The 19406-nt window shown below is 36.5% G+C and overlaps 1 protein-coding gene across 2 annotated transcripts; it reads right to left on the reverse strand.

The window, feature by feature from the left end:
• Positions 1 to 412: 412 nt before the first annotated feature.
• On the reverse strand, positions 413 to 15171 carry LOC134268793 (pre-mRNA-splicing factor CWC22 homolog). 2 transcript variants are annotated; one of them, XM_062751042.1, is made up of 5 exons: positions 11290 to 12499; positions 9752 to 9981; positions 9278 to 9416; positions 7939 to 8130; positions 413 to 3355 (listed from the first exon to the last, which is right to left on the reverse strand). In XM_062751042.1, the coding sequence occupies exons 1-5, from the start codon at positions 11369 to 11371 to the stop codon at positions 2019 to 2021; spliced, it is 1980 nt and encodes a 659-aa protein (XP_062607026.1). In that variant the 5' UTR covers positions 11372 to 12499; the 3' UTR covers positions 413 to 2018. The 2 variants fall into 2 exon arrangements, with proteins under 2 accessions (XP_062607026.1, XP_062607027.1); XM_062751043.1 differs by lacking the exons at positions 9278 to 9416; positions 9752 to 9981; positions 11290 to 12499 and adding an exon at positions 14385 to 15171.
• Between the last annotated feature and the right edge of the window lie 4235 nt (positions 15172 to 19406).

Here is a 19406-nt window from a genome sequence, read left to right on the forward strand (position 1 = left end):
TATATGTATCATCTATCCTTAATTGAGGATAAATAACACAGCATAATGAAACTAGATATTGTATATTAATTAGGGAAGTTATAAGGAAGTTCAAATTACTGATCAGGTCTGTCAGCACTTGTCCGATAATTACATGTGCGCAGTCAATATATTTTTTTGAATATCATTTTTCGTCGTCAAGCAATATTTCACTGATGCTACGTTGGAGGGCGTGGTTTCATCGTACAGAGAGTAATCGTATTTTGTAAGTAACAAATGTTTCTCGACGAATCAGATTCAGCTAACTTGCATAAAAGTATAATACACATGTATATTAAGAAAATAGTATAAGAAAAGACTTCCTGATTAGGATTAACTAACGGCGAGAGAAAAACTCAAGCAGAAGTAAAAAATACAAAATAAACTTATGGAAGTATAAAATTTTAATGCTTATAAATACAATGTCATGTATAACAGACACAAGAGAAGAACTAAAAATAATTGCAAAATCATTACGTTTCATTGCTGCCTCCGAGGTATGATATGTTACTGTCTGTCCTAAGTAGCTATTCCAGAAGTACTAAAATTAATGAGCGATTTATAAACAGAAAATGAAATGTTTTATGGCAAGACCTGGAATGCGAATCTATATATAAATGTTTGAGATCATCATCTTTTATCCTTAAAGCCACCTTAGCAAGCGTCTATTCATATACACACATATAAAAATATACAAACAACAACATAATGGCATTATATTGACGTCTTGATACAAGAAACTAGATAATGACGATTTCGGATAATAAGTAGTGAACTAGAACTGTCCAAACGGGACAAAATACCCCCCGCTGGGTTTTTTCAGAAGTAAGTTTTTCCATAATAAAGATATGTATCACACATGAATTATGAAATTTTTCTTCCAGTGACCTTGAACTTCCCCGAATGACCTTGGGTCAAGATCAGGACACATCCTTGGGTCATGGGCAATCTTTGTGTGAAATGAGAACCTACCAAGTTTATCCATAAGAAAGATGTGGACCGGACACAAATTATGAACTTTTTCTTCCAGTGACCTTGAACTTCCCCGAATGACCTTGGGTCAAGGTCACAACACACCCTTGGGTCATGGGCAATCTTTGTGTGAAATGAGAACCTACCAAGTTTATCCATAAGAAAGATATGGACCAGACACAAATTATGAACTTTTTCTTCCAGTGACCTTGAACTTCCCCGAATGACCTTGGGTCAAGGTCACAACACACCCTTGGGTCATGGGCAATCCTTGTGTGAAATGAGAACCTACCAAGTTTATCCAGAAGAAAGATATGGACCGGACACGAATTATGAACTTTTTCTTCCAGTGACCTTGAACTTCCCCAAATGACCTTGGGTCAAGATCATGACACATCCTTGGGTCATGGGCAATCTTTGTGTGAAATGAGAACCTACCAAGTTTATCCAGAAGAAAGATATGGACCGGACACGAATTATGAACTTTTTCTTCCAGTGACCTTGAACTTCCCCGAATGACCTTGGATCAAGGTCACGACACACCCTTGGGTCATGGGCAATCCTTGTGTGAAATGAGAACCTTCCAAGTTTATCCAGAAGAAAGATATGGACCGGACACGAATTATGAACTTTTTCTTCCAGTGACCTTGAACTTCCCCGAATGACCTTGGGTCAAGGTCATGACACACCCTTGGGTCATGGGCAATCTTTGTGTGAAATGAGAACCTACTAAGTTTATCCATAAGAAAGATATGGACCGGACACGAATTATGAACTTTTTCTTCCAGTGACCTTGAACTTCCCCAAATGACCTTGGGTCAAGGTCATGACACACCCTTAGGTCATGGGCAATCTTTATGTGGAGTAGTAGATTCTAATGTCCCTCCATAAGAAAGATATGGACCGGACACGTTTGCACAGACAGACGGACAGACAGACGGTTAGACAGACGGACAAGGTGATTCCTATATACCCCCCCAAACTTCGTTATAACTAGCCGGCAGTGAGGGAATTCTGACAGTATCTCTCTAGTATCTGTCGTACCTAGATCGGCTGGATGATCTTTGTTTGGAATACGCACTTCCTACAGATGTTGCCCTAGATCTGTGACCATCACTATAGTCATAAGATGTCCTCTGGTTTCTTCTTTCTCTGTCCTTGAAAGAGTCAAGTCTCTCACGATGATCGTATCGATTATCTCTCCGATACTCATCTCGATAGTCGTATCTGTTATCACTCCGATAACCGTCTCGTTTGTCTCGTCTATAAGTACTCCTATTGTCATATCGATTGTCACTTTTGTAACCATCGCGATATCGGTCACTTCTGATGAATGAATCATCACTTCGATAATCATCATAATAATTGCCTCGGCTTCGACTCCTACTGTTTGACCTTCGAACTGATCCTTCCTGATTTCCTCGGCGATCAGCACTTCTACTTCGACGATTTCTTTCGCGATAGAAATCGTCGCTATCTGACTCTCTGTCGCTGTAGTAATCATCGCGTCTCCGGGATCGGCTGTCAGATCTGCGATGGGATCGATCGATACTATTACGACGATGCGATCTCTCTCCCGTTTTGCTTCGTTGTCTTTGCTCTTTGTAAAAATCATCACTTTCTGAGTCTCGGTATCTGTCTCTTTCATATCGAGATTCGGACTTACTCCGAGAACGACGCACGTCATTCCTTTCGCGATTTTCATGTAAATGACGATTGCTGTTTGAGGAGTTATGGCTTGAGGAACTGGTTTCTTTATATTTTGGTTTTCGAACACTCCCTGATCGACAGAGGTCTCCATCGTATCCCTTATTTGTGTATTCTCGAAAATAGTCCTTACCCTCCGTTGTTGACTTCTTTGGTTTCTCAGTTGCTTTTTCTGGTTTTCTATCGACTGTTTTCGGAGAATCGTTTTGTTTCCCATTCGTTGTCCTTATGAACTCCTTCGGGGTTGTATTTTTCTCCATCTTGTTTTTTGAAGAGTCACCCTGTAGCGGACGGTTTATTCTTCCCAATTCGGAATCAGATCGAAGATCAAACTTCACGCTTGATCGAGCATCGTCAGAAAGACCTTTATCCGGTACTGACTTGTCTCGTCGAACACTTCCGGTCCGCCCACTCCTCTGAAGGTTTTGCATTCTGATAGAACTCTTTCCATCAACACTGCCATCCGATATAATGGCATATGAAACTTTACTTCCAACAAATTCAGTGGAGACGTTACTAGTGTCACTAAAAGCTTTGTTTTCAAACGCATGTGATGTTTTGGTTCGCTGACTAGTCCTCGTGCTTCCTTGACGACCATGTTGTGACCCGGAAGTGCTAAGATGCGGGGCACTTGGAGCGGTAGCTTGTCTTGATGAAGCTGTAAACAAAATTGTTCATTTAATAACAGGTTTTCATTTCATTACAAAGAAGCTTACAAAAGCGAAGAACGGACCCCTGTATTATACTATACTATGCAAACTTTTAAGTTGCTTAATAGCTTCCGATAAGCCCGGATTTAGAGTTATTTCCCTTTGCCCGCTATTTTTAAATCAACATGCTAAGATTCCTTCTTTATTCACCCAATTTTAATTTGATATTTTGGCAATTGTGGTGTAGGAAGATCGATTTACTGAAGAATATACATTTGTTAAAGTTTCCTTTATTTTAGAATTTTCATTTTATAAAGTTTTTCTATTACACTCACTTAGAGAGTATATATTCAATTCATCAGGTTGATCTCAAATTAACGATGGCAACAAGAGAAATAACTCGGAGAGTAAGGCAATAACGTATGTATGACATGTGAACAAGTAAAAAGAGAAAACAAAGACAAACCGTTAGGTTTATTGAAGAAAAAATTTTATTTTCAAATTAGGTTTTCCATTTGATAATCATAGATTTCTATTAGAGAACACCTTTGATTACTTTTCATTATATTATTAGTAATATTATTTGAAATTCTAAGTTTTCCTGCGATAATTCAATTGACATTTAATAGGAATGCTTAAAATTTGGTCATTTACAAGATATGGAACAGAATATTAAACAAGGTATCTGCAAGAACAGTTTTAAATTTATGGCAAAGAATACTTATATTTCACTAGTTATAGTAGTATTTTAATCAAAATAAAATGAAATAAACATGAGCATGCACATATATCATCTAATTCTGGATTGATATTTTCAGTAAAATTTGCAATAATTACACACATACTACAGTATTTATCATTTCTTATATCCCAGAATCTACCTTAGCATTTAAATGGTTCATAAAAGTTAAATGTAGCATATCAAAATACAAGTAGGCCAACTTACATCAAATAAATCAAATTAAAAAATAGTCTTACTAAATAAGAAATATGACTTAATATTCTATAATTAGCAGTCATGTCTATTAAAAAAAATAATGGAAAAAATACTCGCTCAAAAGGCATGAACCAGTCATGTCTATTTTCTTTTACAAACTTTCAAACGGTTAAATAAAATTTACAGTAAAACATGCTCCATGATGAAGTAGGATTTATGAGTTTTTTACCATAGTTACAGGGGAAATTGCCTACAATTTTTTGTAGCTTGTTTTCTACCAGGCTTGTGCTGGTGTTTTTCAAGCTAAAAAAGAATGAAACCCGACCTTTTTTCAGCCATCAAATTTAAACCTTTTCGTGATTAATTTTAAGCTATACAGTAACAAAATATACAATATTCATAAAATATGTAGCACTCTTTGATAAAACTATAATAATATAAAACATACACTGTGGAGAGAAAAAATGTCGCTGTCACTTCCCTTACGTAATGATATCACGTGCTATACACAGAATATATATAACTATATATACAAAAAGTTATTCAAGCCATATATGAATTGCGTTTTACGCGTAAATATCAATATGATATGCCATATAAAATGAGTTACATAACGGTTTGATGTCTACATCTTTGGCTATATGTGGATACAATTTTACCGACAGTCTCTCCAATGAAATAATACAGATAAGGGATACTCCTGCACACTTGTATACCGATCACGTGCATTTCTTTCATAAAACACTAAAATTAATTGCGTAAATATAACTCATCTATTTAAAAAAACCCTAGTAAATGTAGTTTCATTTCTTCATTTTCTGCATTTTCTTCACTTCATCAAAGATAGGTAAGTTAGGAGATTTCTTTTTCTCGCGCGATCGGGATCTATGTGACCCGTGTTGACCGTGATGATGGTGTCCATGATGTGACGAATGACCATGTGATCCATGTGACCCATGCGACCCCTGAGATGACTGGTCAGCTTGATCATAATGCGGACGATGCTTCCGGGGAACAGAGCGTGTTGAAGATGATCTGCTCTGGCTCCGACTTCTGCTCCTACGTATACTAGCAGCATTAGGATTCCTTTTGAATTGACTTTCATATGTCATTCCCGTGTCTGAACTGTTTTCAGTCCTAGAGGGTGAGTAACTTCTGTCTGTGCTACGTGTATAGTTCGTTGCTGTATCGTCGTCCTCGGAAGGTCGGCGGCGTCCGGCGGCTTTTCCTAGAGATTGTGATCTACCTCTCTCGTCGGTGAAGGCTTTGTTAGTATATCCAAAGTCATCATTACTCGAGTCACTAGTATGACTACTCGGTCTCTCCTGCCGTCTCCTTTCTGATCTCTCCCGCCTCGCTCTTGGAGGATCGGGGTCCATACTAAGATGCTTCACTCTCTGCAAGTCAGGATATCCTTTCTTAATACTTTGTTTATATGTTTCAAAATCAAAATCACAGCTGTCATCCGTGCTGCTCACAGACGCAGTATAACCTTCATTGTCATGGCCTGCTTCCCCTCCACCTTCCTTATTTCTTCTTCGACTTCTCCTCTGCGATCCCTTAAGGATTCCGTTCGGAGCCTTTTCCGGAAGTTTAAATTGGTAATCGTTGTCTTCCGGTGGGTCGTAGGGCCGGTGTCTTCTCGAGTAGGAGCCCTCGAGGTTTGGAATAGACTGCCGGTTCCTTTGTCTGTCTCCTTCGTGCTCTATGATAACCGTTGGATCTGATCCCACTGAAACAAAAGTAGATGATTACACTGCAATAACTACCACAAAAAAATGGTCGTCCAATCATTAACAATTAAAAAAAAAGTCTTAATATCATTACATTTACACGTAAGAGAACAAATGTAGGAAAATCACAAATAGAACCTATCTGTCCATCAATGTTATTTCCCTTACCATTGCTTTGATATAGTAAACTTGAACTGTAACAGTACTAGTATTAATGCAATAACCTTTCTTAAAGGTTCAATGAAATTTGGTGGTTTTTGTTGTGTCAGAAAACAAAATCGGTGGTCATAGACATACATGTTTCAACTTGTCTTCTCCAAAGGAATTCTCACTTTCGCTTGGTAAATCTTAATGGCGTTAATTCATATATGGTTAAAATAATCACCTAGTGCTGTTGTAAATTCATGGTACATTCAAATGGCCAGCGTTGCCATGGAAACGAGGAAGGTCAGGGCGGAGTGACTTTCACTATTGTTTGCAGTGGTAAAGCTCACAAAATTAATGGTAATCAGTGCCATAGAAACGAGGAATGCATGGTTACTTCGGAGTGATATGCGCTATTGCTTGCAAAACCATTTTTTTTTCTTTGACCGAAATCGAAGAAAATTTAAATAAATTCCCTCTTAAAGGTAGAAATAAAATATTGCACAATAAATTGTCCAATGGTAACTACTCATGGCTGTATTCTTCCACAATGTTGTCTCTGATTTGTGGTCATTACTTGAGACCTATCCTATATTTTTAAGGCGCTTTGCAAGCAAGAAAAATCATGCATTTTTCAAATATTTTAACATCTTATAGTTTCATTTCTCATGCAGCAAATCGTATTAAAAAATACACTGGAATTAACATCCGGTACATTTCATTTCAATAAATAGTTCATCGATAAACAAGGGTTTTTGATTCGCTTCTTTTCAGACCCTGTGTAAGAGGTGGGTAGCGCATCAGACTTCCTTGCCAAGTTGGTTAGCAAGAGACTTTTATCTGTTGCTGACAAATAGAGATGACGTACATGTATAGGTAAAAGTTACTGTAGCCTTTCGGTCGAGGAAAACAGGTTACATCGATCAAACTCAGTAGAGTGTACTAGTACCCCAATTTTTTCTTCTAATACTTTTTCTGGTGTATTAAGCTACACCATTTATGCTACATCTACCTCAAATGTACGTCGGGTCAAGTACAAGAAAATCGCCGCGTACTACGTATAAATCCCAAACCAGGGATAAACTGGTTACATCTCAAGATTGAGCTTGAGCAGGGTCCACTATATGTAAGCGTAACTTAATAAAAAAAAAATCGGCTGGAGGTGAAATAGAACATATCATTACATACATGTTGAATAAAACATACAAATGTGTTGGTGCATGCTTAAAGCTATAGAAATATTCTGAACGATTGAATAATAAATTAGAATAGAACTATTTTTACTACTTAAACATAATTTTAAACATAAATCTGAGATTTACCATATACACATATATTCACATTCTCTGTTTTAAAATGATTGTAATAATACAAAAAAGTTAAGGCCAGTGCTGGTCTAAATATTTGTAATGTCTATGCTAATCCTCACCGAAGAATTTATAGTATCCCTAAATTCTTTTAAAGGTACTAATATCCCATTTTGAACTAATGTATAAGTAATCTAACCTTTGGATGACCAGAAGAAGACAAATGCGTTTAAGTAAACAGAAGGACTTGTTGAAATTGACATGAGGATGTTTACTTTTTCATAAAAGCTGATTTGAAAATATCGAGATTTCGTATCATTTTTAAAGACAAGTTTAAGTATGTTTTCATGAATAATAATTTTAAGCAAATTTAACGTAAATTTACTCCGAATATCATCTACATGCCGTCCCCAGAATATTAATTAGACCACCACTGACCATGTGACAATTCCAAGATCTATATTTAGTACCTGTGGTAAAGACGCTGGGCTGTAGTTGACGCATTTTCTCCTCCTTCTGCTGTGCCATCTGCCGACAGACAAAAAAGCAGACGACAGCAATGATGATGATGAGGAACGCAACCACGCCCACCGCGATGCCAATAATGGCACCCGTCCCGACTCCGCCCCCAGCCGTGTCGGCAACGTTGTTCGACACCACACCTGTCAATCAAATATGTCGAAACAGTTAGTTAACAGTGCAACCAAGTCTGTATATCACGTCGTCGGAATCATGACCTCACATCATTCAAATATAGAAAAAAAACTGTATTCTGATCAGTAGAAACCAGTTTCCTAAACGAAATTAGCAAGGTCACAACAAATAGCTGTCTGGGTATAAATGCCCTTTCTACATTAATTTGGAATATATGTTTTACATCGAATACAGTCTTCTTATTGAACTTATACATTGTATATATGAAATATTAAAACTGCTTTCATTTCAATAACACGTCAAATTGGGTCAATGACGTGTTTGTTGACATTTTACCCCAAAAAATTTGAACAACTTGATTTCTAAACATGAATGTTAATTTGCCATTTTATAATTTATTAATTTAAAGAAAAATTATACTCTGAAACAAAAAGGTCCAAATACTTTTGCAAGGACATTTATTTCATATTGACGGTTTTCAATAGTACATGTATGTTGTAAGCATTCGTCACAAGCTTATCACAAACCACGAGAAAATTGATCAGATACGACACTGCATAATTAAGCAAATATAGATATAGTACAACGTAAAATAAAGCATAGATATCACTTACGCTGTTATTTCTCCATAATATACAAATGAATTATGTCATATTGGCAAAATAAGAAAAAGTAGAAACAACACCCGAACAGCAATGCATTAGTCCATTCAGAGTTCTTGTTTATGTCAATAATTGGGGCATATCAACCACTCTGGGATACACAGGTATGTCACAGGTATTAGGGACAGGATTGTGGGGGACACAGGTAGATTAGGGACAGGCAACTCTGGCTGGAGTTTACACAGGTCGATAACAGCTTCAGAGGGCATTACTCTCTGTGTATTATTGACATGGAGTGATTTATCTCTCCATGTGCGATTTGGATATTTTCCTATTTTTATCTGTCTATACATGTAGCTTCTGAAGAAAACAAAACCAACCTTAATTGTGTAAAAATTTATTTTCAGAGTATGCTTATACAGAAGTACATACAAGCACTGTGCTACTGGTAATATACACAGTATATCGATACTTAGGATGTTTTATGCATGTAAGACATTGGTCATTTACCAATTGTTTACAAGTCACCCTTATTATGATTATGCACGTTTACCTTTTGTAGTAGTTAGGACGAGGTTGAAGCTATATGCTTTAGTACTTCCGGACCCTTTATCCAGACGGACGATAAGATTTCCGGTACGGGTCCGGAAGGACTCTCCTGCGCCTGTGCTTGGGATACAAGACAGCGTTTGCTGCAAAGAAGAATTTTTAGAAAGTTGACAAAGGAAATATTTGCTTAAATCAGAGTCAAGCGATATTGCTGGACTAAATTAAGATGGACTCAAAGAAAAATGATATTTAAAAGATTGCAATAATATACTTAAAAGGACAGCTACAAATGTGTTAGAAAATTTAATCAAAAAGAGAATATTCTTTCAGTGGACACTGTGACTGAGGTTCTCATAAAAGTTGAAGAGATTTTACAACAAAAAATATTTACAGCTTTAATGCAGGACGCTTCTTGCCACAGAGCATGCAATGAACTTTGAGAAAGCTATATAACTGCATATCTACATGTATGTCGTACCGATGGGAATTTCATTGTGTTGTCATTGTCGTAGAAGTACAGCCGGACAGTGCAGTCTGTGACGTCAATATGCTGGACACTAACAAGGAACTGGGAGGCCGAGTTAAACCTGACCACACACGATGCAGCACCCCCTGAGGTGATGGGGTTAGGATTGGCCTTCAGGGTGAAGACGTCCAAGTCAGACACCGTGATACTCCGACCACAATCCGCCGAGTTTTCAAAATCCACTGAAAATTAATAAACAGGTACTTAAAACCTACATATACTAATGCAGGGGGGAGTGAATGGGGAAATAAGGTCATCGAGCATTAATTAAGATATAATTTGTTCTCAAAAGCACCATGAGCACTGAGGCACAAATGGTAAGGATGGAAGTATACCGTTAAATTAAGCTGGAAATGAAAGTTATTCTACAGGTAAATTATGAAAAGGCGAGTTTATGAGTGTTTCTTTTTGGTGATGAAGTGTTGCCTGGGGTTTTAACAGAAGGTAACTACAGAGTACATAATTATATAACGACAAATGTACCTTGTAACTAATCTATTTATCAATAAAACAGTATGACTTTATATGTATAAAATATAATGAAATAGTCTCTTGATTACAACAATACAGCCCATTTTCATCTAAAAATGCAAAGCAACTTCAAAGAGCAGTTGTTTTGTTGACTGATTAATTCCCGTTTAAATATAAATAGACATTTATGGACTTCTTACAGTTAATTAAACAAACAAAAACGATGTAAAATCAGCAATATGCATTCACGTTTATTCGGTCTCTATCTAACCTACAGTCTTTTCCTTGATTTTTTTTTTCTTGATGAAGGATACATTTTTTAAAAAAAAAAAAAGATTCACAAACAATCTTAAAATTTACGGGAGGCCAATTGTGACGTTTTACAAGTTGATGGGACTTCAAAGTGTGGCCTTGTGCATTTATTATTACATGGAAAAAAAGGGTTCTTCACGCCAAACTCTGACAGGCGTTGGAGAAACCTTTTGGTCCACCAGCAAATGAATTTGCAAATGCAATAATTTTGCATAATTAGATGAGCTGGTGATTTACTTTTTGACAAACATAGACGTCTGTTTGGGAGCTTTGCTTAGTATTCAATTTTTTAGTTGATTGTATTAGTGTACTTGGCAAAAGGCTAGCTATATTTTTATACAGACTACAATACAGGTATATTACTCTTTATTGACGTAATATTATGTTTTCGACATTTTGTCTTCTGTGTTGTTTTGATGCATACGAAAATGACAGAAATTTGTTGCACTTTTTACGACAAAGAAACACATTCAAACACGTTCACTATATACTTGTAAATAGTATTTATTTAATTAACACATGTTATGTGTACATAAAACAACAGTAATAATCATTGGTCTTGTTTGACATAAAAAAATGTACATGTATTACCAAGCAGACAAGCACGAAACTGTGCGTAAATTCCCCCTGGGGACTTTACATTACACATAGTTATAACGTACCATTGCAAGGTGTACTTAAGTAACAAAAAATATTATGGTGCTTACCTGTAAATTCAAATGCTTCGATCATGACCCACATGACATTGACCAGCAGATACACAATCAGCTTCGTCTTAACTTTCATCATGTCTTATAACTTCTTAGAACTTCGTTGTATGTTCATGGCACAAATAGTCAACAATTTAAAAAGAAACGCCAATTGCATATGCTGACCTAATTCCAATATCAGGTCAAACAGCTCGAGAGTGCTTGTGCAAAACCGTCCATATCATGATATTGTCGATGATACTATAAACCTATCAATATCAAGGTATTGTTGATTTCAAACAATACTCCATAATTATCCGAAAATCGGATAATCCGAAAAAGCTTAGTGAAGATATGTTTAGAATCACATCACTGAGCCTGGTTAGGTAACGATCAACAGTAAAATTAGATAATCCGTCAGGTATGAAATTAATCCAGGTATAGGTAGGAAAAGTAGTCAAGCTGTATCGTTTTGGATAAAACTGATAAATGAAACATGGTGCTTTATTTATAAAAACTCATGCACAGAACACTTCCGTAATTCTGGTTATGGATATCGCCATGTTGGAAATCTCTACACCTGGTGGTCACAGGTAATAAACATGAAGTGTCGCCATCTAGCGAGAAGTATTTCTTAACATTAAGTCAGTATAGTGTATTACTCTAAAAGGTAGATAACACGGCTATTTCCTATTTTGATAAATAGCGAGGGACATCAATCATTAAAATAAGTTTGCATCGTAAAAAAGTCTCGAGATTTAATGAATTGAAACAAATAAGCTTTGATTTTTAATACAACCTTGGCCCCAATATCAGACGCGTACTGAACCGCTCAATGAAGTTTCCTACTTCATTTTTAATTTTGATTCATTAATTCCTTTAATCCCTTTGGAGATTTTACATAAATTTACTTCTCTGGACATGAATTTGTGTAGTCTGTGTCATTTAAGTTAACTGGAATGTAAAGTATTCGAAACTTCGAATTTCAAAAATTGGGTCGCATCTTCAAATAATTTCAGGTGGCTGTGCACGACCTGACGCAGTGATTGACACGATTTGTTAGGTAATTTTAAAAAAAGAAATTCCCGTATGAGTAACCCCGGGTCGATGAACTCATGCATTTTTACCTGTGTTCAATCAGCTGATACAGGTGTGTCACTGTTTACCTTACTGGGATGTTTTCTTTATTTTGATTTAATTCAGCTCATTTTGAGTCCTTATTGACGAAATATAAATTTATTTATAATAGAATCATATAAATCAGGTATTTATTAGGACTAAATACTGTACGTCTCCAAACATAAAAGCTAAGTGGTACACGTGTGTTCATTCCTTGATAATTCATTTTTTGGCCATACCTGAAGCTGGGGTGTACATTTAGAACAAACATAATAACCCATCATAAGAAATACAACAATGTAGTGATTTTATGCATTTTTTTTTCAATTTCTACACACTTTGTGCATTATTTATAATAAGATCTGAACATCTTTTTTGTCTACATCATTGTGTAAATATGACTTTGCTTATTCATCATATGACAGGTCGATACAGCACTTTCAGACATGTACATGTACTTATCAAACAACAACCATAATTTCTGTCCATAGATATAAAACATCATCTCAGGATTATACTAACCTCTTCAAGCTCATTGAACCTTTATCCCCGGGACTTCGATGCAAAAGATAGATAAATATTCTCACCTTTTTAAAAAAATAAGTCCACGTGTAAATGACACTTCCCTCTTCGATCTGGTATGGTAGACAGGATGTATTTAAAAAATTCCATTTTGTTTACACCCATCAGCGCACATAACAATATTCACCGAATTCGTGCACCCTGATTGTAAAAAAAACCCTCCCATTTCCCTTCATTTCCAGGCAGCAAAAGAAAAACAAAATTTAATGATTTTTTAAGAATTGCGTGCATTCGAAATATCTCGCATTTTTCCTTTTTTTTCAGGCAGAATATTAATTACGTACATTATCTCAAATAATTACTACAAACGGGAAATTGCATTTATTATATTGCAACCTATACATACAACTACACCTTTCAAAAGGAGAAAGTTTTCATTAAGTTATAACTTTCTCACCTGGGTAGAAATTGAAGCTTAATTATTATTATAATTCCATGATATTCGTTCTATGATATTGAATGTAATTAAATAAAACTGATTTAGTTTTAATTCAGGCACGTAGCATCGTTTTTGAAAGTGGGGGGGGGGGCAACCAGAGAATTTTTTTTTTACCTACCTGGAAAAGTTGAGAAGCAAAAAAAAAAAAAAAGATAAAGAAAATTTAAAGTTGCCCAAACTCGAAAATCCTATTTCGTGGGGGGGGGGGGGGGGGGGGGGGGGGGAAGTGACCAACTTCTTCAAAGCCAAGTTACTTTCATTCAACAATTTTTTTTCCCCTATATCTCCTTGATATCACTATACATGTACTATGGTAAAAAGTGGGGGGGGGGCCAAACTTCCTTTAAATGTACAATTACTATAGTGAAGGTATGTTGGGGAAAAAAGTGGGGGGGCCAGCCCCCCCCCCCCTGTTGCTACGTCCCTGTAATTTAAAATTTAATTTTTAAAACTGTAAGATGTATATTTTTCAATCATCATGCATTTCAAAAACGTGAACAATATACAACGTGAACGATATACAATAGGACGTTATAATGTTATAGTCGTCTCCAAATGAATGAAAAACTAGAGAGGGACGTTAAACAACATGGAAACATAACAATGGACCGTAAGGATTAGCGAAAATGGTTTTCAGAGTGGATCTTCTTACTTTTGTATAAGTAACAAGATCAATATAATCCCCCAGTTTGATAGTATTATGTTAAAGATGGAGACATCATGGAAAGGGGGGTAGCGGGGTATTGGGGAGGGGGGTGTAGACCGACTATTGCACTGCTGTTCTTGGGTAGTTTCTTTTTTTCTTTTGCGTGTACATGTATATAGCACGCTCTTTTCGTACCGTTGTTTCTTGTAAAAGTTTTATGACAGTCTGCACATTTATGTATAACACAGCCCCTAAGGGCGAATTCCCAGACTAAGACAGCTTATACAACATGTATATGAACATGAAATTAATAATTAATATACATACCATTCTGTGAGAGTGTCGCCTGAATGAGACAGAAAGTTAGAAGACTCCAGAACATCCATTTATCGTCCATACTCGCCATATTTCCCCCACTGCCGTATATAATCCTCTATCTCTCCATAACAATGAAATCTAGATCACTTTCGCTTTAATTAATCCGGTATCGTTAATAAGTATCCATTCAATAATTAGGTATCGCTAAGAATCACCTGTCATAATGAGTTAATCAGTCAAATTATAATTACACTAATTATAAAAGTACCTCATGAATACCATTCATATATCACTTTGAACTCAGAAAATTTTGTAAACAAATGGTTAAATAAACAGACTAAATATAGAAAATCCATTGGTCGCGCGTGGTCTTCACATTCCGGAAAATCAATCGATCGTTTAATCTGCTTACACCTGAATGAATCAGCAAGCCTGACACACCCCGTCACAATATCAGCTGTTAATGTCGATTTCCGACCAGAAATGAAGTCCCCCTACTTTTGTTTTGATGGTTCTAATATTCAAATAGCACTTAATCAAAGATTTGTTGATATTGGACAACAAAACTTCCCAATTCATTTATCGATCTGCCGTTTCCCATGTGTTTGTCCAGTATGGTGGATTACAGCTATTGTGATGTCATGTTAATTCGCGTCTAGTCCTTACCTGAGACGAACATAAAATGACCTTCGCTGAATGTCAAACGATTCGAAGTTTCACCTCAGGGTTCATATAACACATTTGAATATTGCTAAATTTTCTACAGCTCAGCAAAGTTTAACCTGAATTCTTTTCCGAGGAAGTATACACAGTAGCATATTTTATTCCGTTAATACCTGAATACATCGTCCAACGCAGCTACATGTAAGCAGTTTGTAAAAAAAAAAATTGAAAGCATTAATATTAATAATCATGTAATTTCTCAATGACAAATGAAATAATTTATGCAATGCATTAAAAAACTTCAACTGAAATCAAAAGCTAGTCTTGTAAGGTACAGTATTTTTATTCCCTAAGAAGAATTTATACTGTACATGACATGTACATGTCATTTTGGGACTCGTTGAATATGAAAATTTATTCTCTCCCTTTCTTTGCGAAATAAGTGAAAAATCTTTTAGAAGTATAAAAAGTATATATTTACCGAATAAAGACTTCATCTCATGAATTTAAAACAGTAGCAACAACGAAACAATAAACTCCAAAAAAAATTGAATGCTTAATCACTTTTTTTTCTTAAATTATTTTATCGAAAATATATAAAACCGATGGATATATATCTTGAAGGTTTTCCTTTGTCCGATTGAAGTCGATATCAAGTGGTTTGATTATACATGCCCGTAGTTTCACTATTTAGTTCGCTGTATTTATATCTACCACAAGAGAAGGAACTTGAAAGAACGTGTTTTTAGTCCTTATAAATAAGGCTAACTACACTTACGAAAGTAATGTAATAAAATGAATTTGGAACTTGAAGAAAGCCACCGTATACAGATTTACTATTATTCACAAAACTATTCCAAGGACAGAGGATAGTCAGTGACCCCTTCTTCAGACTGTAAAACAATGACAAAGCCGGAGAAACTAACGACTCAAGGAAAAACAAATCGAATCATGTGGTTTCTCTGTGTTTGAAACCGCTAAAGGTTTCAAAAAATCTCTTCGTATTCTTTCAGTGGTATTTACGCCTTTTTAGCAAATGTCATTTAATATAGTTTAATTTTCTTTGCTAAGGAAACATTATTAAGAATTTAACGGTAATTTATCGTATTATTATTAAGAATTTAACGGTAATTTATCATACAGTTAATCAACTTTAATAAGGTTTCAATTTTTAATCTGATAATAAAATCAGAAATCTCTAACTAAAAAAAAAAAATCGAAAATTTATTTATAAAATTGTCTTTGTGAAACATGACATGTATTTGTTAACTTTATAGTCACAAATACTTCAAGTTGTAATTCGATATTCAACCTTATCACATGCGGACAAACAGACAGACAGAGAGACAGACAGACAGACAGAGAGACAGGCAGACAGACAGAGAGACAGGCAGACGGACACGTTTATCCATGAGGTCTTTTAACAAATTTGAACTACTAAATCATTTTAGGAGATATATATTTGTTAGAAAATGTATATACATGTATTGATAAAATAAATAAAAAGAATCTTTAAACTAACAATTTCTCATCTAGTTAGAAACAAGCTAGGATGGAAACACATCCATCAATTGTTTCAATATTTGCATAGAGTAATATGTATTTACATATTGCATTACATGTAGCTGCAATTTCATATACCTTAATTTCCTTTTTGGGGGGAAGGGGAGTGGGTTAGTATGGGGAATAAATCCCTATATAGAATTTCCCAAATGGTGTAACTTTTGCGAAAGCGATTCTTTTCTACACATCATTTTGCTCAAATTATCACATCTTGCTATTTTCCTCATATGTACAATGTACATTAATTGTATACACCTTGATGGAAAGATGGTTGGTTCCATCCTCAGGTGGATTCTCCTTCATTGTCTGTTTCAACGCTGTCCACTACAGCCTCCAGAGGTGTGCCGACTGGGGTGATCAGGTCCCAGCCTGGAACCACTTGGCTCTACAACACTGCTGTTCTATTTTACTGTCTTTCTCACTACTGTTTATTGACATCACAGATCTTTTATTTTACTGTCAATCTTACTACTGTTTATTGTCTTTCCATTCTCTGCTCTTCTTCTCCACAACCACATGGACGCCGATTCCGCCTGCCTGCAGAGACTCACTATCAATCTCCTTCTATCTGCTCCCGTTTTGCCAATGACTCTCGGTGCCCTCCACTTAGATTGCCCCACGAATCTTTTATAACCTACTTCCACTACAAAAACAGACCTTCCATCCATTCTGTTGACAATCCTTCAGAAGGTCTTGGTACTTTAGATTTTTCCTTTAGTATGCTCCATCCATGCTAACTTACCATGGCACTGTTAATTCCAAAATAATGTCTGTCTTGTAGCCATGGACCGATATCCGGCCTCTCGTTTGTGGCTATTATTACAGAAGGAAATACAGTCTTTCCTCAGCAGACCACTTCCTTCAACACTAACTTTACGTCCTTTTTCACCTCTTTACACCACAAAGTTTACAAATCTCAGGCCCTCTAGATCTGTGTTCTTCTTTGGCTTTTGATACTTTTCTCCAAGGTGTCAGCTATACTGGCTAGGATTCTATCATGTCTCCAAGTGTATCTCCCATCTTTCAAAGCCTTAGAGCAAGATGATAATATGTGCTCCAAGTTTGCTGGTTTACCACAGAGGACACACTTTGGATCATCTGTCACTCCCCATGTTAACAGATTAGTTGAGCTGTGAAGAACATCATTTCAGCTTTAACTTAAGTCTGAATGGTTCCATCTTTCAAATATCATTCCATCTCAACTTCACTTGACGTGCATTTTCCCAGTTCACCCAGCTACCTTGTTTCTTCCTTCCAACTGCTTTCACCATTCTTGAATCTTCCTCCATTGCACGCACTTCTCTCTGAACCAAACCGCGCTTCTCTTCTACTGAAGCATCTTGCTGTTGGTGTGACATTTAGCCCTTGCCTTTCCATTGCTAGTCTTCCCAAAATGTCACTGTCTCAAACGGAATTCTCTGTCTTCTATAGTTTTCTTTACTGACCACTTTCTTTTCGTCCTGATATCTACTTTTGTTTGCTGTCCGGACCTTCTTGTCTTTGCAATTCTTTAACATTAAGTGTTGACGCACCTTCTTCACCTTGAATTCCTAAGTAATTGACTTTAGAGGTAAATTTCCGGAGCTCCGGAGCTATATAAACTGATGCTGCTGAAACTTGACGGTATCCTCAGCCATCTCCTCAGGTATCTGCTTGTCATTGTTTCCATCCCTTCTACTGTGCTCACTGGTACCTCGTACTCCAATAGCGGCCATAGCAAGGGAGGCAGCATCCCATGTTGTTAATCTATGCTTTATACCGGTATTAACCGGGCAGTCCACTTTTATCCACAGTTTTCATCCATATATCCAGCTGTCTGCAGGTTTCTTTCAAATTTTGTCTGTCTGTTAATGTGTCATTAAAGAATTTCCCTAAATATTTTACTGGCTTCTCTGAGACTGTTGGTATTGCATTTCCTTCAATCTTGAATCTTTCTTCTTTTACTTTTCCATTCTTTAAAACCATACTACGAGGTTTGCTTGGTTTTGATTTCATTCTTGCCCAAGTGATAGCTGATTCTAGTTCTTGTATTGTTCACTTGGCTTCAATAACTGTTTTGTTTGTAACTGTCATGTCTTCCATGAATGCTCTCCCAGGAGGTTGGCGTACTCCTGACTTTATCACTGGCCCTCTGCTCTTCTTCTTCACTGACTTGACTGTCATGTTCATTACGGACATGGTGCATCCTGTGACTTTACCGACTTCTAAGCGTTGCCATGGTGTTATGTAATCCTGTACTGTAAATATTAGCTGAAGATAGTCAAAATAGTCTTTTAAAACTCCCCTTGTCTTCTCTGGTACATGGTATCTTTCGAGTGTCAGCTCAACAAGTTTATGGGGAACTGTCCCATATGCATTAATTTGCTAGATCTTGGAAGATGACTGCCAACTCCCCTTTAGACTCCTTGGTTTTCCGGATTATCTGTGCAGTACACTTGTATGCTAAGTATATCCTGATACTCCGGGTACTCCTTCCATCTGCACAGCGATATCAATTAACTGATTTTCAAGCATGTATCTAGACATTCTCCTCGCTAAAATTGCAAGGTATATCTTCCCTTCTATATACATTCTGGAGCTATATTGTCCTAAATTGTTTCAGTACTTCTGATTTCTCTTCTTTGGGAATAAAATAGCCTTCTGTTCTGTACCCAGCTATCTGCTTGATGGAAAGATGCTTGGTTCCATCCTCAGGTGGATCTTCCTCCATCGGCTGTTTTTGGCGCTGTCCACTACAGCCTGCAGAGGTTTGCCGACTGGAATGATCAGGTCCCAGTCTGGAACCACTTGGCTCTACAACACTGC

Source organism: Saccostrea cucullata, unplaced genomic scaffold (genome assembly GCF_032062105.1).
Source record: "Saccostrea cucullata isolate Sc308-1 unplaced genomic scaffold, CSIRO_AGI_Scuc_v1 ctg883, whole genome shotgun sequence".
Taxonomy (NCBI): domain Eukaryota; kingdom Metazoa; phylum Mollusca; class Bivalvia; order Ostreida; family Ostreidae; genus Saccostrea; species Saccostrea cuccullata.